General features: G+C 45.5%; 1 protein-coding gene across 5 annotated transcripts in view; it reads right to left on the bottom strand.

The window, feature by feature from the left end:
• Positions 1–23,740, bottom strand: part of slit3 (slit homolog 3 (Drosophila)) — a 307,110-nt gene that overhangs the window by 40,807 nt on the left and 242,563 nt on the right. For all 5 annotated transcript variants that reach the window (XR_009797055.1, XM_061834519.1, XM_061834518.1 and 2 more), the window contains 10 exons: positions 21,219–21,382; positions 15,453–15,585; positions 13,406–13,474; positions 13,252–13,323; positions 9,999–10,070; positions 6,826–6,897; positions 6,679–6,761; positions 5,505–5,585; positions 4,778–4,902; positions 2,452–2,549 (listed from right to left, as the gene is read on the bottom strand). Coding sequence is in view for 4 of the 5 variants with exons in the window: in XM_061834519.1 (XP_061690503.1) it covers positions 2,452–2,549; positions 4,778–4,902; positions 5,505–5,585; positions 6,679–6,761; positions 6,826–6,897; positions 9,999–10,070; positions 13,252–13,323; positions 13,406–13,474; positions 15,453–15,585; positions 21,219–21,382 (969 nt within the window). In the remaining variant the exon portion in view is untranslated. The remainder of the gene's footprint in view (positions 1–2,451; positions 2,550–4,777; positions 4,903–5,504; positions 5,586–6,678; positions 6,762–6,825; positions 6,898–9,998; positions 10,071–13,251; positions 13,324–13,405; positions 13,475–15,452; positions 15,586–21,218; positions 21,383–23,740) is intronic.

Raw genomic sequence — 23,740 nt, 5'->3', positions numbered from 1 at the left:
CGTAGCTCTGCTGACTCTAGTTGAGAGGCAGGCTACACCCAAGACTGGCTATATAGGCGTGTAATCTACTGTAGAGTCCACCAGAAGATTTGGTAGGATGCAAGTGAAGAGCCATCCCTTGAACAGGGTTATGTAACTAGTTTTCATGAGTAGCTGACCGACAGCCACGAGTTCAGCTGCCACTCAAGATTTGAGCTGATTGAAAAACTTTCGCGTTTCCGAGCCCCAAGACAGATCTGGTGGGAGGAAGCCAAAGTACTGGGCGAGCATGAGGGTGACATGCAAAACCAAAGCTGAGATTCGAACATCGAACCTCACTAGTGTGAGGCACACGTGCTAACAAATCACCAACTCACTCTGCTTCCTTCCAGTGTAAAATAGGACCATAATAATAATAAAAAAAAATATATATTGTTAAAGTTTGCATCTGCATTCATATGCTCGAATATAATCTTTCGAAAAGAGTATTTCTTTTACAGTTCTCATACTGCCTAATGCGATCGAGCCGGTGTACCTAATGAAGCGTCCCATTAAGACACATTCCGAGGGAACGTTGCCAAGCCGTCGAGCGCGCCTTCCCCCGATCACTGGATTGTCTTACACTTCCGTGAAAAATGCCAAAATTGTTGCGCCCGTGAGACCGTTATTCTGCATTTGATTTACACGATATCTTTAAAAAAAAAAAAAAAAAAACGATTTACATGTGCATTCTTCAAGTTAGCGACCGCGGGGCTCGCTGCCAACGAAGCCCTCCCGTTGGAGATTGATGCAAACCAGGGTAGCTGTCGGTGCGCTCGCGTTACCTTCACCGGATTTACCAGCACAAAGACAAAAAGCAATGACGTCAGCAGCAAGTGATAAATAATCATTTGGGAAAAGCGGCGTGGACGGATTTACGTCAAAGCGTTCGAGGGGGCGGGGGTGGGGTGGCTGACGACGACTGACAGACGTGGAGGACATTTCTGAGCCGTCGCTGAGCTCAATAGGAGCTTTTCTCATCCGTTTCTTCACCGCCCCGCCCCTCGATTTACCCACAGCGACCCCACCCACGCACTCGCAGACAATAAAACACATCGGAAGGTCAAAGTTAGCCGTCGTCTGGAGCGATCCGCTGCTTAGTGACGCCAAATATATGACATTTACTCTTTCTTTAAAGTATGGATTATTTTCCATTTAGGAAAAATCTGGTCTTTTAGTTTAAATGATGGCATGAAGTGAAGGGCCACGAGGCAACCCTTCCTAATAACCCCCTCCCCCCTTTACAAACACACACACACACACACACACACACACACGTTAAAAAACGGGGGGGGGGGTGAGTATGCGTGATGCATTTCAAATCCAAGGGAGGAGGCAGGGCGGAGGGGGCAGCGCACACGGACTTGAAAAATCACAGACACGCTGAAACCGGGCAGACGCCCACACAGACCCCCAAACAACACTAAACGTATACATATATGTGCCCAAAAGTGATTGGGGAGAAAAATATGTACAGTGAATTGTGTTAAGAGGCACGGCCTGTGCCCCGCCCACAACCCAAGGGGGGGACCACCCGGACCCTCACGGGAAGAGGAGGCGGCGAGCACAGCGGGAACGTAAGGAACAGACAGAAGAGGAGGAAGGAGGCCCGGGAGGGAAGAGGGGGCTCCAGCGCACCCACCAAGAGCCCGGGTAAGAGGCCGAGGTGGGCGCAACACCCCAGCACACGACACAGCACCCACGGAATCTGGGCGAGGTCACCCCAGTGGCCCCCCCCCCCCTCCAACATATCAGAGATCAGAAAATATACATCTATTGTTACCTTTCTCTAAATAACAAAACCTCTTCTTAATCTATTTTAGGTCTAATTAATTTCATATACCATATTTTCCGCACTATAAGGCGCACCGCAGTATAAGGCGAACATCCAATGAATGGCATATTTTTACAATTTTTCCTTTATATAAGGCGCAACGCATTATAAGCCGCATAAAATAGATGCTACAGTCGAGGCCGAGGTTACGTTATGCATCCATTAGGTGGAGCTGCGCTAAAGGCTCAATATTGACCCATGTATAAGGCGCACCGGATTATAAGGCGCACCGTCTGCTTTTGAGAAAATTAAAGGCTTTTAGGTGCGTCTTATAGTGCGGAAAAAACGGCACTCTATCTTGTGCGCCGTACGGTCATATCAACTTGATTGGAACAGGAATCCACGCCGTCATCACGCGACAGCTCGATTACTGTCATGCGTTTACTTTGGAGTCAGCCAGTCCGCCTCTTAAGCGGAACACAGAAGAAAGAGTCCATAAATCCAATTCTGGCTGCCTGTTCATGTCACAACATCCCCTCGTGGTGCTTGCTTAGCTAATCGGAGAGAGAGTTTGAAAGTATTTTCGGTGGATTGCCCTGATGTGACGATATTTAGACATCAACAACACGCAAAGAAACATCTTGGCATCACTTTGGTACCTGAAGTGGTCCTCGAGGCCCGGCTGGAGGTGACACGTCCCCCCATTCATGCAGGGAAAGCTAATGCAGGCGTTAATGGCCGTCTCACAGTCCTGACCCTGAGCGAGAAAAAAACAAAACAAAAAAAAAAATGGCAGACCGTGAAGCAAAAATTTTGAAGTGAAATGAATTTTTTTGCCCCTCATCTGCAGGCCACTTCAATGATATCCGACTTGACAGCATTTTCTCCCTCCATTTTCCCGTCATTATTTCCCGTTCGTTTCCCAAATGGATGGGACATTTATGACAAGTTTTAATTATCGTTGTGGAAGTTCATACGCGAGGAACGCTCACATGAGCCCAAACATACAATTTTTCAGTCTGTGACTTTGACAGGCGCCTTTGTCCTCCTCTTAAGTAAGACCTGTAAAAGTGCAAATGTGGAGATAATGGGAGGAATCTTTTTGATATTCTTTTGACAAATCCATTTTTGGAACCTTAAAAAAAAATCCACAAAGTTCTCCAAGGATTCATTTGAAAAGTACTGTTTTGGAAGAAATAATACTGCTACTACTTTGTATTAAACTATACTGACTTGTAATATTACTAATCATGTCTGATTTATGATATGTAACATACATATGCCACAACCGGAGCTTTTAATGTGCCAAAATTAAAATAGAAGGGAATATTTGGTTGATTATCGTATGTTTATTTAATTTGTGTACTGGAGCTCATTTGATTAACCAAATCATTTTTATCATAAGGTCGCCAAATCAATAAAATCTCCAAATGTGTTTACTACAATTTTTTTTTTCTTGTTTTCCCAAAACATTCATATATGATTTATGCAACAATGCCCTTAGTGTACTGGTATGTCGGTTTGCGTAAAAAAAAAAAAAAAAAAAATTAAAACAAAGACAGAACTTCAAAATGTATAGCGAAAGAATCTTCGGACCCCCGTGTGTCCTCAGACCCCAGTTTGAGAACCACCGCGGTTCGCCTCAGGACCCGTTCATCGGCACTCGCGGCTTCAATTACAGCATACAGTACGATTTTCGACACGGGGACACTCGTCCAATTTAGATCAGTAGCAGATTTGCATGTCTTTGCAGTTACAAGGCTCGGGAGAATAAGCTCAGCCGCTTTGTCTTCGGGTCAGTCGGAACCTCCCGCCGCAGCCGTCGCGTCTTTGCTGATGAACGGCTCGCTTCATTATGCATGCGCGGAAGGAGCTAAGCTGGATAATGCCGCTAATACCGCCGGCTTATGCGGCGCGGTTATCCGTCGAGGATCTGGGCAGTGGCTACGCGTACAGCCCAATTCTGCGAATTACATGATTTACTGAATATCTATATTTTTGGATTAACGTCAACTGTGGTAAGCGCAGTTAGGTATTCGGGCGGGGCTTAGGTTTCCACCCGTTTCATAGTAAACTCCCTCCTACTCCGGTTTAGCTATTTACAAATTCACTTCCATTTTTTTTTTCCTGTGGTCGCTCTCTCAACCTACGGTCAGCTATTATCTGCTACTTTTGAGATCTAAACAGGCACGAGATGGCGCTAAAACCCCGATTAATCGGAACGTGGTAATAGTGTCAAGGAAGTACGTCGAACTGATACATCTTTGGATGTTAAGGTGGAGCTAAGTTTTGTTTGTACGTTCGTGGAACTTGCAGAGAGTCTTAGCTGCATGTTCTACCTTTTCTTGATACCAGATCATCTGCAAGACATATTTTTAAGAGAAATGTTGTAAGATAAGCTTGAAACTCAAGCAAGATGTTTTGCGATCATTGCATGTGGTATATTTACATTGGAAGCTATTAATAAATACTTTCTTTCTAGTCTTTTTTTCACCACTATTTGTGGAGGTACTCAGTCCATTTACCGTAATTTCCGCCCTATAAGCCGTGACCTTTTTTCCCCACACGCTTTCAACCCTGCGGCTAATTTGTGCATTTTTTCAAACGGCGGCAAGGGGGCACTCGAGCGGAAAAGGTAAGAGTGAGACCGGTGGAATACATGTGCCGAGGAAGTGACTTTTACCGGTCCGGCCCTATTAACTGTGCGCTAGCGTGTTACTGCCGTGTCTCTGTTTTTTTTTTTTTTTAACCTAACGTTAGCATTAGCACGGCAGCGCTAGCGTTAAACTCTCTGCGTACCGTCTTTCTTTGTAAATATCTCGTGTTCCAATGTCGGTTTCAATGTGGGCACTCGCGGCTTTTACACGGCTACGGCCTATGTATGTAGCAAACGGTATTTTCTTTACAAACGTACCGGGTGAGGCTTATAACCGGGTGCGCTCAGTAGGCCGGGAATTACGGTACTGTACGAGCGGTGCGTCTCACCTTAAATCCAAACGGACAGGTGCAGTGGTAGGACCCGGACGCGTCGGACACGCACGTGCCGTTATTCTGGCAGGGATCCGCCACGCAGGGGGCGCACTTTGACACGAGCCCAATATCCACGGGACCTGATCCAGATGAAGACGAGGGCACAGGGTTGGTAACAAAGAGATGAAGGATAACAGTAAGAGAGAAATGAACTTGAATTATCCATCCATCCATTTTCTTTTGCCGCTTATCCTCACATGGGTCGCGAGGAGTGCCGGACCCTATCCCAGCGGGCAGGAGGCAGGGTGCACTTCAGTTATGTTATAGATATTTGCCTTTTTTTGTCCAATTGGCGAATACAGTTGGGGGTTGCATGGCCACCGCGCTTTGGCATGCAAATGACAGCCTGTCAAAGAGCTATTACACTATATTGCCAGTTTTAGTTTTTTCTACGCTAAAAATTATTTTGAAAACATTTGTGTGGGCATGAGATGAAATGGCTCAGCTAAACTATTTTGTCTTCAGCAGAAGTGCAAACATAAACACAACCTCAGTACTGGGCATTTTTTTTCCCAATGATTCAAAACCAAAATAATACTGTACTCGGGGGGAAAAAAAAAAATCAAATGTAACTAAGACCTGCACGTTGGAAGTAATCCAGCCTTTGAAACTAAGTCCTCATATGCACAGAGATATGTATCAGAAGGGTCTCCAAGCAAGTTTAAAATATTTTTCTTTTCACCTTTACACTGGAATTTGTTGAGCGGTGTGGTCAGCAGCAGCCTGTCGGCCATGTCAGGGGGTCCGGTGCAGCGAGCGATGCCTGTCAACAGTCACGCTGTTATTTAAAGGTCAAGTGTCATCCCTACGAACATTCTAAAATAAATATTGGAATGAAAAGTACACATAACATTATTCACTTCACTGTCTGTACGGAAAAATTAATATGAGTGGAGAGCGGGTCATCCATGCGCAAAGTTGCGGAAGTCTCATTCCACATCCAAGCGGTCGCCATATTGGCTGCATCTTCTGTCCGTGACATCACGCTGGGACATTCGCCATTGAAAACAAGCTGTGCCACATACTATGGGAGACCAACACGCACCTTCTGACACGGAAGCTCTTTTCGAAGAAGAAAACATCTCGCAACCCAGTGAAGTGACCGGAGCAATATTACCCTATGGTTTCCAGCCATATTTAGGTGATATGCGGATCACGGCCCAACCGCCTCCCTGTCCGATCCACCTCCGTGTGGCGGTGATAAAAACAACGCCGCCTGTGCGTGACGACGGCACCGCGGCCCAACCGCCTCCCGGTCCCATCCACCTCCGCGGCGGCGATGAGCCACCACGGCCCAGCGCCGCGATGAGCCACCTTGGCGACATCGACATATTGAGCACCCCTGATTTACGGATTATGTCCCCCCCAATTATTGTTTTTTTTTTTTTTTTTAATAGCTGTATACACACCTACCTGTCATTTGGAACCCACGAAGCACCCGTGGAATCCATTTTTCACGACGAACCGGATCTTTTGGAAAAGTATCAAGAGCGAATCCATCCTCCCAAGTGTTCGACCAATATCCAGCAATACCACGAACCGGCATTTTGGCTAAGACGATGGAACAACGCGCTACGTTCCAGCAGGTAAAAATAGTATAAACAGACGAGACCGCTACTGCCCCGTACGTCACTTCCTGCTTCTTCTCGAAAACAAATCCCTCGAGAGGATTTTCACGGCAGGAGTCACAAAACGTCAAAATCATGTGTTGTGGTGAAAAAAACAGCTGGATCCATACCGGCTGCCGTTTTTTTTAATTAATAACATACTAAAAATCCTGCATTTCATGACAGCGGACCTTGAACTCCATAATTCACAATAACAGCAAATTTTCCCGTTGTGTGAATTTTTCTTACCGGGCTCCTTGAAGCCAGCCTTCACCCACTGGGAGAGCCAGCGGAGGTCGCAGTTGCAGTACAAGGGGTTGGCACCCAGAGCCCTGCGCGTTTAAGGGGATTAAAAGCGCGCCGATATTCCGCCGGCGCGTTTGGCGATGTACTCACAGGTGGGACAAAGCGGTCAGGTGGTTGAACGCTCCATCGGGGATCGTCGAGAGGTCGTTTCCATGGAGAGTGCTGAGAAAAGAGCGGGCGCCATTATTAACGTCCATCGAATCGCTGATTTTCGCAGCGGCACACGCGACAGTGAGGGGGCGGTGGAGAGTTGCGGAAGCCACCTCAGGAATAACAATACGAATATGAACCTGTAGATTCAATTGAGATGAAACCTTTTCACCCTTTTGATCGATCCCTTTAAAGTGTTCAAATTCATGGGAAGAAACGGCGAGTCACGGACATCATGTGAGGTAAATGGCGCTGACTGCCAGACGGCCTCGTTCAGCGCGATAAATTATTCAAATTATCTGCGGCGCAAGACCACCGTCCGTGTCCGTAATGGAATATGACTAAAATATTTATAGATAAAGAGAAAGTAAACAGAAAGCTCGTGTTCACAGAAATGAAGCTGGTGCTGCTGCCGGGATGGGACTTTGTGTAGATTGGATGTGTAGCTACACAAGCGTAGGGCGTGTGTTCCAATGTTGCCACCGCCTAAGCAGGGAAAGTAGCCATTGGCTGGTTTAAATATATACTCACTTGCATAAATGATTAAAAAAAAAAAAAAAAAGACAAAAACGTGGTGAATATGATTAGAACCGCAAATGAACTATGTTGATTCTATTGTTTGTTTTCTTAAATTTGAATCCTTTTTATTGTACAGCGCTGCATGTTAGCGTAGCAAATTTGAAATACAGCCATGCATTTTCTGAGCCACTTATCCTCACAAGGCTCGGGGGTAGTGCGGGGTACAGCCTGAACACGTCACACCCACAATCACAATCCCACCCGGGGGCAATTTTTGGGTGTCCAATGAACGTTGCATGTTTTTGGGACGTGGGAGGAAACTGGAGCGCCCGGAGAAAAGCCACACAGACACGGGGAGAACATGCAAAGTCCACACAGGCGGGGCCGGGATTTGAACTCCAGTCCTCAGAATTGGGAGGCCAACGAGCTAAACCAGTTATCTCAAAGTGGTGGCCCCCCAGCCACTTGTGGCCCCCACATTACTATGAATGTTTAATGTTAATGTTCAAATTTCATCTAAATGGCACTTTTATAGTGTTGTGTGCGGAGCTGACGAATCTACCGATCGGGGTGGGGGGTTTGGTTCTCGGAGCCGTGACATCGACCAGGCTTGATGCGAGCAGAGAAACATTTTTCACTGAAGGAAACTTGCAGCAGTGTTGCCATGGAGAGTTTTATTATTAATTCCGCACGCAACTTATTTATACCAACTTCCTTGCTTATCTTATTCATCTATCCAATTTCTTTGCTGCTTATCCTCACAAGGGTCGCGGGGAGTACTGGAGCCTATCCCGGCTGTCATCGGGCAGGACACCCTGAACCGGTTGCCAGCCAATTGCAGGGCACATTGAGACAGTCGCACTCACAATCACACCTATGGGCAATTTAGGGTGTCCAATTTATGTTGCATGTTTTTGGGATGTGGGAGGAAAATGGAGTACCCGGAAAAAACCCACGCAGGCACGGGGAGAACACGCAAACTCCACACAGGCGGGGCTAGGATTGAACCCGGTTCCTCAGAACTGTGAGGCCAACGCTTTACCAACTGATCAACCGTGCCGCCCTGCTTATCTTATTTGGTGTTAAAAAAAATTGGGGAAAATTGGATTTTTTTTAAAATGTCTAATTGAAATTGTGCACACGTGCACGTGTACCACAGCCGTCGGACTCTGCCTAAAGGTAAATTGAGTTTGAGACCCCTGATCTAAGCAGATGCGGCACCGTGCCGCCCAAATTTTAAATAATCTTACATATTCCGTGGGGGGGGGGGACAAGATTTTACATACAAATGTGAAATTTTATGACTGTTTCCAAAAAAATCAGAAGCGGTCGACAAATTCGCTGTAAATGTGAGGCCGGTCCAGAGAGGTGCTGCGGGTGATCAGGGAGTGACGCTGATGACTGCTTGGCAACAGGTTGCCAAGCAGGGGCAGTCCCCAAGGCAACGTGAGCGGAAATGAAAGGAGGACAGGAAGGCAGCTTGAAAAAGGAAAACAATCTGTGAACATCCGCCAGGTGAGAGCTTGGAGGGACACAAAGCAACAACAACAAAAATTACCCTGACGGAATTGGCCGCAACATCAATACAATATGAAAGAAAAAACAAAAAATGTTCTGCAGAGAGCGCGCTTGCGTTTATGTTTTTTGTGTCGCATCTGTTTATACTTGCAAATGACCTCGGGGGCACTCTTAAGTCAGGGTACGGATGCAAATCTTCGGTTAAAGCTCGGATGGCTCTACCTGTGCCATAACACTTGTGCATTCTGTTGCTACCCAAAAAAAAAAAAAAAAAAAAAGGGCTCCGCGGGGGAACGCGATTAAAAGCGTAACGGCGGTCTGCTATCATAATCACACCGTCATAGCCCAAAACCGCTGGAAGATGGGCAAAATAATTGTTGTAGTTGCGACACATAAAATTCATTTTATAAGTCACGATTAGGGAGAAGGGCAATAAAAAGTGAAAAATCTAAAGTTACTGGAACGGAGAGGGTGGGGGAGTGATGGCTGTGTGGCTTGAAAAGTCTTATCAAATATTCCTAATAAACCGACACATCTCCACCACTGAAATGTCGTGACCTGAAGGTCATTAGCATTGTTCGGGCTCGCCGAAAAATGTCACAATTACGTGAAAATTAGCGGCGGGCGAGCGGCGCAGAGGCGACGGCGGCGGTGAAAGGAGGCGCGCTGTGCATTTGGGTTGCGAGACAGAGGGTGGACAACTTGATGGATGAGAGAGAGAAACACACACTGAAGGTCCATTCATCAAGGCCGAGACCGGGTGGGCGGCGAGGGAGCAGGAGAGGACAGAAGGAAGGAAGGAAGGAAGGAAAGAAAGAAGGGGGGATGGATGGATGGATGGATGGATGAAGGGACGACAGAGAGACGTATTGGGAATCGAGCGGCCAGATCACGCAGACGACGGCCGCTCGTCGCTTTCGTCCCTTCGGGTCTCCCCGCACAACAAACGGGCGGGCGGCTGCCACGTACTTTGCACATGGCACGGCGCCGAGGGGGGGCTGATTAAATTTTGATTTAGCTCAGAACCGGCGAAGCGGAGAGCACTGCGACACACGGGGCCCGGGCTCGTGACTCACAGGAGGCGGAGAGACTTGAGACCGTCGAAGGCGTGGACCGGGATGCAGCGAATCTGGTTGTAACTCAGGATGCTGGTGGACAGAGAACAGAGACAAGGTCATTTCATTTCCGATAAGAAGTCGTAATGCTAGCCCTTCTTTTATCTTACGAATGGGACTTAAAGGTCCCGTATTTTGCCAAACCAACTTTTTCCAGTATTTGGGACATAATATCGTCTCCGTGGTGCCGCAGTACCCGAGAAATTAGAATCGTTCACACGTTGCTGAGCGCCAGACCTTTTGCCGTCATGAGGTCGGAAATCAGGCTTACGGCCACGCTACCCTGAGAAGAAAATCGGGTTTGGCCCTGGTTAGTACTCGGATGGGAGACCGCCTGGGAATACCGGGTGCTCTAAGCTCTTCTCCCGGGCTAAAATGCAGAGGGGTTGCGTCAGGAAGGGCATGCGGCGTAAAACTGTGCCAAACAAATATGCGTTCATCTGAGATGACACGCTGTGGCGACCCCTAACGGAAGAGAAGAAGAAGAAGAAGAGGTCGGAAATCAGATCATTCGAATTTCTCCAGCTGATCTACATCACTAAGCGAGGACCTCTGCCTTCCCGTTGCGCTCCTGAGCCAGCGCTACCAACGTAAACTGGGTCTTCAAAACCGAGGCGACCAATCAGGAGAAAGTCCAATATGGACAAAGCGGCTACAAAGCTGGGTCAAACACAAGTAGCGGTCAAAGGGACCTTTTCTGGACACTTGTATGACAAAAACAAGGTGCTTTTTGAAATTATATTAAAGTTCACGTTAGACAGTCACTCCGTGTTGGTCGAAAAAGCCAAAATACAAGACCTTTAAAGCACTTTTATCTGAGCTAAGCTTATTATTGGATTCATGACGTCATAGGTGAAAATGACTTTGCAATTTAGCGACAGCTCTCCGCTGCGAAGGTTTCTGGCCTGCGGTCTGTCAAAAATCTCGGATTCGCTGTTCAGGACACAGTTTGCCCGATGCAGCGAGCTGCCCACATTTTTTGAAACATCCTAAGAGAAGTCACAAAAGCTCACGTCGAGGAATTATAATAAAGTGATACATCTCGACTGAGAGACAAGCTTTGTGTGTCAGGGAGGAGCCAACTTTAACCTGGGTTGTTAGTGGAAACCACGAGAAGTCTTTGCTGCTCTTGTAAGCCATTTCTTTTAAAATGAGTTTGAAATGATACTTAAGTGCTTTGGGATTGGACTTTGGAGTACACTTAACATTTTAAACAATTGGGCTGCCCGTCTATTACAATATTTCTTTTCCCAGTTTTGGCTGATTTAGGCCAATTCCAACGTAACGGGCCCCTGGAATGATCACAAGTTGCCAGAGACTTTGTCGCCATGCTCCGCCCACGTTATTTGGCATAGGCAAATGCCCATTTTTCTGGTTTCATTGCTACCAATTGGAGCTGATTTTGGGAGACTTTGCTCAAAATACAAGCCCTGAAATTCACCCAAAATGGCAATTTTGTGCATTAATGCTTGAAATTTTAACATGTCCTGTCCCGATATACATATGTACACAATTTATTTGGCTGAAACCAATGTGGGAGGCTGTCCCCCCCCCCCCTGTAAAACGGGCTTTTCACAGAAATGTAAAAGTACAGCCTGTCATTATTTTCGCATGAATTTATACAAAAAGCAATGTCCTGTCGCGAGCGGAAAGCTGGCTGATTTTCAGCGATACTTGGAAACCGTTTTCCAGAAAATGAATTTTTATATGAAATTACACAGCTGAAAAACAGTTAGGGGCTAAAATACGACGTTCCGACGGCCCGTGTCCGCCGGCGTTTTGTACTGCAACTTTTTACACGCTTTGCCGCAGAGGTTCGCCCACGTACAAGCGCGCGTTGGCGCTCACGTCCGACACATCGCGGCGCATAAGGTTTTCGGAGAATTGTCAACTTAATTCTTGTGAGAACGGAAAGGATGCAGCGGGCCGTGCCTTCCCCCCCGCAGTGCAGTAAAGATTCCCTTACGCCGCGCACTTAAATCACAGTCTGCTCCGTTGATGTTTTTCTGGGGTCTAACTGATGCAGTTGTTTGCACTGGATGACTCCCTGGCGTCAGTAAGCGTGACTGCACAAAATAAGAAACATTTTGCTGCTTAGAAAGTGCATCGTCGACATATTCTGGACACATATATAATAACAGTTCAGAAAGCAAATACAATCATGGAGACTAAGAGGAAAGCAGATATTGGTGTCAAGGAAGTACGTTGAAGTGGTATGTATATCTTTGCACACTAAAATAAATGTCAGTTTATAAGCATTAGCGGTGGAGGCGTCAATTTATATTTACAGCAGGGCTTAATATCTATTTCACTGCAAATAGCCGTGGTTTACGTGCAATAAAAATGGATTATTATGGAGAAATATAGAGAAATGACTAGCAAGTACCCCGACTCGCATAAGTGGCGTAGCTGCCTGAAACCTCAACGCAACATTGTCAAGCGACTTTTCCGGTAAAAGAAATTCTTATCAACAAGGTGGAGCCACCAAATTATTGAAATATCTACGATGAAAATGGAGTTTAACACCCAACGAGATCGATTATTGAGATCCATCCATCCATTATCGACTGCTTTTCCGGGTCGTGGGGGAAGTAGCTTCAGCAGGGATACCCAGACTTCCCTTTCCCCAGCCACTTCTTCCAGCTCGATCCTGAGGCGTTCCCAAGATCAGCCGAGAGACAGTCTCTCCAGCGTGTCCTGGGTCGTCCCCGGAATATCTCACCAGGGAGGCGTCCCGGGGGCATCCGGATCAGATGCCCCAGCCACCTCATCTGACTCCCCTCAATGCGGAGGAGCAGCGGCTCGACGCTGAGCTCCTCCCGGATGACCGAGCTTCTGGCCCGTTCTCTAAGGGAGAGCCCGGACACCCTGCGGAGGAAACTCATTTCGGGCGCATGTATCCGGGATCTCTTTCTTTCGGTCCCGACCCACAGCTCATGCCCATATGTGAGGGTCAGAACGTAGATCGACGGGTAAACTGAGAGCTTCGCCTTTGGACTTAGCTTCCTCTATACCGCAACGGACGACACATAGTTGGCATCACTGCAGACGCTGCACCGATCCGCTGCATTCTTCCCTCGCTCGGATTATTGAGATACGTAGTCAGAAATGGAAATTTGACAAAACAATCGGATTCCCTCCGCGAATCATTTATTATTAAAAAAAAAAAAAAAAAAAAGGCATCCGTGACCGCGGCAACGTGGTAATAACTCACAGTGTGGCCAGTTGAGTCATGTTGCTGAAAGTGTACGCTGCCACCGTGCTGATGCTGTTGTTGCTCAAGTCGCTGTCGAGGCAAAGAAACATACGTGGTTACTACAAGCGCACGAGGATTTAGCAGACAGGGGCGAGCAATCACGTGTACGTACACCAGCGACAGATGCTTCAGGGCCGCCAGCTCCTTGGGCACCGAAGTCAGCATATTACCCTCCAGATAACTGCAAGGAAAGTGCAGTACAAAATGTTACGCGGTAGAAGATTCGAAAGGAAACGCAACAACAGAACGGACGAGATTGCAGCCGGGAAGTCGCAGAATTGAAATAGAAATCCACAATGTGGAGAAACCATCTAGTGCTAGTTGGGCTTTACTGGATTTAAAAAAAGAAAAAGAAAATTCAGGTTTGAGAGTCATCAATCCATTTTCCGAGTCGCTTCTCAAATCGATGCTAAAAACTTGATGGACTTGAATGCATTCACACACACACACACACACACACACACACGGCTTTATGACACAGTAGTCCCCGCTTCCTTTCTCTCAGGTCATAAGTAGGTCGAGCAGAAAAACTATGATGGAGTGTCTTCTCGGGCCTGATCGATACCTAATCACTGTTATTGACCCCGAGGAGCGGGAGTCATTCCAGAGTTCGGGGAGCTGCGACAATGCACGCCGGCGCGTCATCGTTCACCTTTTGGATGACTGATATTCTTTTCATTAAAAAAAAAAAAAAAAAACAACTCCTTCATAAGATATGTTGTACCCTTAACCGCTAACATTATGACTCCATAATCAGAGTCATTGCTACTTTTAATTAAAAAAAATAAATGAATAAAGGTCAGTCGTGTTATGGGCTAGTGAGAAAAAAAAACTACTGAATTTGCAGGTTTTTCGCAAAGTTTTTCTACACACACACATACACACACACAATACTGACTTTGGCTTTTTTCACATCTGTCTTTGGCGTGCTAACATTGCAAACCATAAACGATGTTGAGAATGCAATTTAAAAAAAAAAAAAATGGACACTCTCTGGTTCGGCTGTCCAGCTGTACGTAAGTGTGCTCGGGGGGGGGGGATTTCCTGTTCCCGTTCCCGTTCGGCTTCCTTGCGAACGTCCCTCGTCAGCGTGAGAATTTGAACAAAACATTTCAAAACCAATCAGTCCTTGCGCCATGGGCGCCGCCTGAGCATTATTTTCTCTATTACATATAAAGTGAAAATAATTTTCTTGCTGATGACAAACTTTCATCTGCCAAATCACTCGTCTAGAAATCTTTTAATCATGGGGGGGGGGGGGCAAATCCCTTAAGAGATGAAATCTTGGTTCACCTCGGGCAAATTTTTGTATTAAATATTTTAGTACGTATTGAAATACGTTAACGGTGTGTTTAAATAGTTTCAAGGCGTTTGTAGCACGTGCGAGGGGGATTTTTTGAAGGCGTCGACTATAAAACAGGCGTCACAAACTTTTATGAAAGTTGAGCTACCATTTTGATGCACACTTCTGAAATAAATTTGCTTTAACGACACTATTATTGATTAAGAGCTAAAATGTTACCGGCGACGCTGGTGAAGATGAAGCCAAATAGAATATGCACAGGTGGCGATTCATAGATGTGAAGACTGAACGAAATGATTTCTGACACTAATGAATAATGATTGGAAGTTAGGTAAATATCAATATGAAATGTTGGATCTTTAAATCTCTGCTTCTGTTTTAAATGATCAGTTCTACAACATTGCTCGAAAATCACTGGCGAGCTATTTTTAGAACAGCTCCACATGTGACCCCTCCCATTAAACAAATATTTTTTACTCCATTATTTTCGATATATTTTATCCTTGCAGAAGTTTTTAAAATTTTGGTGCATTTTTCTTTCAAATATTAAGCTTAACCGTGTTATATGTTTTTTGGGGGGGATATTGTGGATTTTTATCTATGTGTGATTCTGGAACAAAAATCCTGCAATGGTATGATAGTGGGTACGATTGAGCCCGATGAACTCTGCCTAGCAACAAGCAAAAAAATAAATAAATAAAAAAAAATTACAAATTGTAAGCTTACAATGGCTCAAATAATTTTTGTTTTAATATAAGGATGGTATTGCTATGGATATTTTGTGTTTGTAGTGGGACAGCTTGTGTGATTGGGTGTGTGTGCGGTTGGCAGGTGGGAGGGAATGCGCAAGGCTCACAGTTCGGTGGCGTCCTTGGGAATGCCCTTGGGCAGCGAGTGCAGCCCTCGGTTGCTGCATCGCACCACGCTGTCTGAGCATGTGCAGACGTCAGGGCAGCCAGATGTAGGAAGACAGCCGTTATCCTCGCCACCTGAAAGATGGAGCGGGGGGGGGGTGACGGTCACGCGCACAGAGACAGAAAGAGAGAGAAAGACATGCCAAAATCAAACCGGAACTCAGATGAGAAGCAATTTGCTTTTCATTGTTTTTTCCATTCATTGGCTATGGAATCAGTCTCCGTGCATTTCTGGAATATGGTGCACTGTCGAACCACAACCCCTCCAAAAATAGAGAATCAGTTTTAGCTAACGCGGCCTGATTCCGCTCGAAGACTGACAATAATCACGACGTTAGGTTGAAGGCATTCAAAGGCTAATTGTGCATCCTTAGCACGTAGATAAATGTGCTTTCTTAAGACAACTTCAGGTGGTTATTATCTTGACAATTCTTGCGGCCGTAATTTAACTCCAGCTCTTTAAAAAAGGATGAACTATATAAATAAGAGATGATCTTATCTTAGATAGGCTGAAGGTGCTGCAAGAATGAAGGGGAGGTTTTTTTCCCCCCCATGTAAAGATTGGTGTTGACCATGTGGAAGCTATATTTATAAAACTTGACTTTGGATTTCAGCAAAAAATTTCACGTGCACAATTCAGCTTTGTCTTTTCACATCTACTCTACATAATGCATATTTCGTAAGAGTGTTTATCTGGGGGAAAAAACAAACAAACAACAAAAAAAAAAACATCTATTTAGGTGGAGGCCTGTCCGATACAAATGCCTGCATAAAGACAACTTGAAGAGCCTGATTTTATGATTTCAGATCTTTCATCTCACCATTGATCTGCTTTTTTTTTGGGGGGGGGGGGCATAGTTAAAATGACACCTCATGTTACACTTCTGGAATGAGTCACCCCTCCCCCCAATAACTACGACCCTGAAAATGCATTTTCCCTTCGATAGTCTGCTGGTTATGACCGATTTAGAGTGCCTCATCGTCGCCACGGGTGAGAGAGAAGGCGGAAGAGAATTTATTCCCTACATCGACATGTTAATTTCTATTCCTGCGTTCCAATGTATCAATCTGTGCTCGGCAAGACTGTATATTCATTTAAATCTTTTTAAAAGGTAATTAGTCGATTTCAGCGGTAGAAAGGTTAAAAAACAGATTTACACAAGGCACATTTTTTTTCAAGAAATACTTGTAATTCCCTGAACTTCGCCTTCATCATTCAGTTCGTGCAAAGCAGTCAACACGTGCCATTAATGCCCAACTGTCGAAACACTCCTTTCCATAGTGCCCCTAGTGGATGGTTCGGGACACCACAGTAAGTGTTTGTGTTTTTGTGTGTGTGTGTGTGTGTGTTTTTTTTGTTTTTTTTTTTCATAAAGCTGTCGGCTTGTCTAGTGGATGGCAGATAAGAAGGTGTGAAGTGAGAAATTATCAATATAGATTCATGTGTACTATTTGACTGGTTAGAACTTGGATCCTCAAACTTTGTAGGTCCAGAGATCGTTTACAGTTGAGACATTTTTCTCCCAAGGGCCCCCTCATAATCCTTCACACCGGTTGAAGTTTGTTCTAAAAAGTTACTGAAGCTATATTTCAACTCGCTCAGTCTTTTCGTATCATCTTGTTTTAAATGAACTAATATCGTCTTTCAATCGAATCGGCAGCTGCCAGTCACGATACGGCTCGAATCTTTGTTCAAAATGAACCATTACACCCCGAAGAAGAACTAGCATGGGCGAGCTTTACTGATATGTATATTCAAATTTGCACTTGGACGCCAATACCGATTTGTACTTGGCTAGAAGAGGAGTTAAAGATGTTTGCTTTTCTGATTTTGTAAAGTATCACGTGAGTTTTGATATCTCTGCTCGGGTTTCCACTTGTGGCCCAGCTGCAAGACCGTGGACGGTTTCTATTTCAATCCAGTTCTCATGAGTTGATTCGCCATCCGACTTTAGCCTCCGGTTTTGCATGCTAGTTCAGGACGCTTCAGAATGGGAACGCTGGTAAACAGTACGCAGAGAGGATTTGAAACTGTTTGCATTTGTTGTTTTCTTCTTCACCAAATCAGAGTGAAAATCGCTATTTTAGGTTTTTAGTTGCCCCGGTAGTTCATCTGAGTCTATTTGAATTGCTTTCGGCTCTGATTTTGTTCCGTGCTTTGCGGCTTCTCTTCGGGCTTCTGCAACAAGTTAATCCCGCACAGTGGGATCAATAAAGGCTTATTATCTTATCTCAGACGAACAGAAGCTGATGAGATAGCCCGACACTCGCGAGCAACCAACAAGGACTGTGACAAGGTCGTCTTCAAGCTCCCCGACAACATCGCACACAAATAAAAAGAACTTCGGAGGTGCGCTAACTAGCACAGATGTAACGTCCGAAAACCCGGACCTAAGTATGCTTACAAACACATGGTTGCAACCAAAAACACATGGTGGACCGCGCGGGCCTCCGATGCTCGAGGATCCGGGCCAAAAGCGAGCGTTGTTCTTGGCTGAGAGAGGCTTCCATTTCCTCGTATGACACACACACACACACACACACACGTCGTGCTGCTTGTTGCATTATGGGAACACTTGAACTGTGCTTCGAATAGAGTGAAAACCAACAGACTTAAAACCATAATAGAGGATAATGAGGAGGCGCCACCGAGCCAATAATAACGCAACTCCAGTTTCCGTGTATGTGTGCGAGAGACACTCGAAATAGGTTTAGATTTAGCGGTCATGCTTTTCGTGTACGGTGATGTCACTGCCAGGCAAGATTTTGCAGCTTTTAGTGAAATTCAAGCAGCACGCCTCCTTAAATTGCACAAACGTTGGACAGAAACTGACTGGTGGGGTTAGGAACACAAGCTAATTGTCCATTTACAGAGATGTAAGAATCCAATACAGCGAAAACAATCTTGTAATCTACTCAGATAATGCTTGAATGTTGGAAGTCAGTGAGCGCTTCACCCCATTAAGAGGTTAAGGAGGCTGTTGTAGTTTTTCCTGGGGAAAAGCGGCCTCACTGCGGCCATATTTCCATTGACAGGAAATGTGCGTTCAATAGCTTCCTTTGTGAAGAATCGGGAGCAGTCAATCTGACGGTATTGAGTAAAAATAATGCCGTGTCTGTAATCCAGATGTAGCTCGTAAGTAGGTTATTTTGAAATGTTTGGAGAAACAGCAGTTTTTTAAGTCAATTTGTAAACAATATATGGCAGATCTGTAAAAAATGAAAAAGTAGGCTAAAAATCTAAATATAGTACAAGAGTAAAAGTACTTACTTCTCGGAAAACGAGGAGCTACTTCCCTGCTCTTTGCCGCTTATGAAGTATGAGCGGAAACAAGCTGATGTTAGCCGTGCTAGTTAGCAACTTCTTTGGCTCGCAAGCGAGTCTGCAGTATTTATTTCAAAAAGTTGTAAACACGCCAATTCTCAAACTGACTTGAAACGTTCCTTTCAAGACAGCGTTATGTCAATGTACAGGGAGTCCTCGGTCTACGACTGAGATCCGATCCCACAGTAGTGACTTCACTCAAATATCGACTTAAGTCGGATTCCACCATTAGAGTCAGAATTTACGTCAAAATAGTTTTAAGAAAAAAACAAATACATTGAAATAAACAAGAGGACGTACTTAGCATGACTGCTGAGAGGTGGATGGAGAAGAAGAAGAAGAAGAAGAAGAAGGGGAGGCGGCTGTGCTAAGCTATTGCGAAGGAACCTGGTCCTCAATCCTCTCCATCTCCACAAGTATCAAAGAACCTTGTTTTGCGATCATTGACATCATCGACATCGCTACGGAACCCTTCACACGTACTGAAAGACGGGCTTTATTTGAAGCCTTTCCCCGATCTTTTTATGATCTCGAGCTTCGTTTCCATGGTCTTGGATTTTCTTTTGGCTGCTTTAGCATTGCTACAAGACACAGCTTTCTTCTTTTGGGGCATAATGTCTAAATAGGAGAGCGAAAAATGTGAAGATAGAAACACGGACGAGCACAAAATGGTGGACAGGCGACGGGTGTTGTAAAGTCGAAACGTCTTAGATCCAGACCGTCTTAACCTGAGTACTTGCTGTCGTAACATTGCCTTGAATTTGTCAAAGAGTCATGTGTGATGCTGTCATAAGTGTAATATATTGCTATTCGAGGGGGTTAAGGACTGGGCCGAACTGGCAAAAGTAAAACTCCTTGAACGAAAGACGCGTATAAACCGCGGCTTGTTAAAAACAAGCACCACCAACGGTGCTTGGGATGCGGGAGGCTCGTGGTGTACTGTGAAAAATGTTGCCACTCCCTTACCAAATCGGGACTCAAACCAGCAAACCTTTAGCAGCCCATTTAGCCCCGGCCATCCGCGAAACTAACTTTGCTTCTCAGGTCTGATTTACACATCAAGTCCACTCAGTGACTGAAATGCAAGTGTTTAAATGTGTAATAAACCACTTCAATGGCATTTACATGACTTCATATGTATTCAAATGTTTTACCAACTTTTTAACCGGCGCCAAACCAGCTAACGACTTTCCAAGCTGAACTTTAATAAAGTGTGCAGCGCAGGAAATTACCAGAGGAGTGAAAATTAATTTTGAGTAATTCTGGTTGAAGAGAAATGCGGCACCGTTGCGTTAAACTCGGTGGCCAAAGCGAGTTGCTTTGATGGCGATGGGAAGGTATTGTCGTGGTAACGGCAGCGTCGGAGCGGGAACCGCAGAATGATGTCATCGGGGGGGGTCAGCGGTTAGACGATCTCGCTGGCCTCGCAATACCCTCCCGAGGATGTGGGCCGTGCACATCACATGAGCCGCCGTGTCTCCAAAATACAAGGCGGATCGAGTCGGACGGGGGGGGGGGGGGGACTCGAAAGACGGACGAGAGCGTTTGGACACGTTGACGTAATGCGCACTGAACCCATGCCCAGTTTGTTCAAGTCGAGTACTCGCGCAGACACCCGTCGGCACATCATGACATCATGTGAACAATTACGGCCCGATCATTTCAATTTCCTTTCTTCTTACGAGAACATGATTTTTTTTTGTTTTTTTTGTTTTTACGCCGCACTCAACACTGCTGGGAAGTCAAAAATATCCTGCTTAGGGATTACGACGTACAACCTCAAAATGTTCTCGCGTAAAATAAACAGTGACAACCGCGATCTGGTATTTCTTTTGTTTGTGAATCAGTCATTTGACTGCCAGCGGCCCTGGCAACAAACCTAATTTTTCGCGGCAGCCTTGACATTTTTTCTTTAATCGTTACTGGAAACTTTCATGCACTGATATATTAATTTATTCATCGCAAAGCAGAACTGATTGGGCTAAATGGCAATATGCATATATAAAGGAAAATATAGTTTCTCCGTTGTCTTTTGGTGGGTCTCTACGGCCACTAATGTTTGATTTATTACTTCATTTAACCCATGAGGAACATTGATTGAGGGACATTCTAGTTTTCCAAGTTGTTTATTGGGTTTATTCCATTGTTTTTTTTCATGTATCCATAGCTACAACCGTTGTGCAAGATGAGTTGAACCCCCGATGACTTTCGGAACCCGCTACTGTTCCGGTGATGTGGGGGTTAACCTGGTTTGGTAAAGAACAACAATCCCTGAACCTTTGAGATGTGAGACGATCAGTAAAGCAGATGTGCTAAAAGACTCGACACTACGTTTTAACGGCCGAAAAACAAACGGTATACATCTCCGAGCTCGTGGCCTCACCGTCACACGTGAAGTCGGGGTTGGCCACGTCTTGGATCGGGATCTCCTTGAGGAAGGCGGGCCTCTGGCAGCGAGGGTTTCCACTCACGACCCTGGTCTTCTTAAGCCACTGACCGAGCCAGGCCAGGTGACAGTCACACACGTACGGGTTCGACAGGAGGTTACTGCAAAAAGACGTACAACCTCCGTAAGAACAACAGAAACTGCGTTTGGAAAGTCTTTGCGCAACAATGCTATTTTCGCACTTCACAAGTCGCCCCAGTTTTGGGGGACACGGGGTAAAGTGGAGACTGCAGAGTACAACACTGTACAAAGAAATCTCCTGAACCGGCACCCATTGCAGCATTTAGCAAGAAATACTTCTTCCGGACCTTTTGCCTCAAATCCAAATATCGAGTTCAGCGTTTTTAAGTGCGGAGTGCTCCTATTTATTGTGGTGTGTCTCCCCGGGGGTGGTCTCACGATGGTCGGTGTTGCCAGGTGTCGCCGGTGGATGACCGATCCGTCACCTGGCCGGTGACAGCGGTGCTCCTCAGTGGCCACTTTACCCACGGAATGAGACATTTTTGGCGGGGAGAGATGCCAGCAGCAGTTTTATTTCGAGAGAGCCTTTTGAGTTTGACATAAATAGCTTCTTTCACAACTCTTTCAAACCTGTGATCCTTTCTGTCCAAGACAATTTTGTCCCAATGTTTGACACGCAAATAGACCGCTGATTCTGGTCTTGGTATCACTTGAGTTTTGCCAATGGAAAAGCACCACAAGCAACATATCGTCAGTGTAGGGCGGAAATTTTGATCAATTTGGTTTGAATTTAATCAAATTGATACGATTAGGGCGGCACGGTGGATCAGCTGGTAAAGCGTTGGCCTCACAGTTCTGATGACCCGGGTTTCTGTGTGGGTTTTCTCCGGGCACTCCGGTCCCCCCCCCCCCCCAAAAAAAAGAAAAAAAAAACATGTAACATTAATTGGACACACTAAATCGGTAGATTCGTCAGTTCCGCACACAACACTATAAAAGTGTCATTCTGATAAAACCGCACTAACAGTCATAGTAATGTGGGGCTGCAAATGGCTGGCGGGCCACCGCTTTGAGACCAGTAGCTTAGATGGTTGGCCTCGCAGTTCTGAGGATCGGGGTTCAAATCCCTGCCCCGCCTGTGTGGAGTTTGCATGTTCTCCTCGTGCCTACTTGGGTTTTCTCCGGCCACTCCAGTTTCCTGCCACTTCCCAAAAATACGCATCATTAATTGCTGTGGTTTGTCTCGATGTGCCCTGCCATTGGCTGGCGACCAGTTCAGGGTGTACCCTGCCTCCTGCCCATTGACAGCTGGGATAGGCTCCAGCACTCCCCGTGACCCTCGTGAGGATAAGCGGCAAATGAAAATGGGTGGATGACCCTATTAGTCAGTCCCCACATGGTCTGTTATTTATTACTTTACAAATTATTAACCAATACAAATTGCCGAAAGCAGCCAAAACGCAATTTTCTTATTTTGCGTGAGGAGTCTTGTAACTCCACCCGGCAAGATTGAAAGTTGTAACAAGTATGAAATCCTTGACAGACAAAGGGGGTTGGAGGGTTTCATTATATTTGATTAGGCTTGTTTTGTTAAATATGGAACGGTTGTGATGCCCGTCAGCCATGAAGGCGACTTTTGTTTGCAGATATCAATTTCTATATCCCATCACCAATCGCCAAGCACTTATAGCGATAGAGGACCGTACGCATTCACACTTGATTAAACGGGAACAGAATCCAAGCGGCCTGCACCAAAGTCGTTGACCGCGATATGTATTAGTAGTATTTTTGCACTGAAAGCAACCCTTTGGTAAGCTGACAAGACCTGATAAAGCCCGTCAGACGGAACACGGTCCCCAAACAAGAAAGTGCAAGCCTTTTTTCAGTTGCTAAGAAGAGCTGTTTACTTTACAACGCTACAAAAACTACTTGGGCACTAAGGCTCATGCTCATAAACTCAAATGCATTTAGATGGAAGGAGTATGCGGTGGTGGTGGTGGTGGTGGTGGAGGCCAGGAAAAAAAGGCTATTGCTTTTTTTTTTTTTTTTTGTCGACTAAATGAGATACAGTGAGGCGGCGATAAGCAGGTCTGGCCAGCCAAACAGCCGAAAAAGCAAACGAAAGAAAAGAAGGTTATCATATTCATCATTTTTTTTTTTTTTTTTTTTTTTGACGACTTCTCATGGTGTTTTGTTGCCTTTCCGACAGCTCATGTGATATTTATGGTGAGGGATATTAAACCCGAGGTGGGGTTGAGAAGGAAGTGTTTGGCAGGCGGCAGAATCTTTCAAGGCAAAAGTTCATCTCGGAAAAGGGAAAGATGGGTCGGAACTACTGTTTTGCTCTGGCTCCTTTTGTGGATCAGCTTTAGGGACCTTTGTTACCATAGTTACAGTGATAGACTTTCCCACCACATTGTACTGTTGAAAAATTTCATATTACTATAGCTCCTTAACTCCTTCAGCCAATAGAAGTCTTTCACTACCGTGCCGTACCT

Source organism: Syngnathoides biaculeatus, chromosome 11, assembly GCF_019802595.1.
Source record: "Syngnathoides biaculeatus isolate LvHL_M chromosome 11, ASM1980259v1, whole genome shotgun sequence".
In the NCBI taxonomy this organism is placed as follows: Eukaryota; Metazoa; Chordata; class Actinopteri; order Syngnathiformes; family Syngnathidae; genus Syngnathoides; species Syngnathoides biaculeatus.
This window is presented reverse-complemented; position numbering and strand designations above follow the sequence as displayed.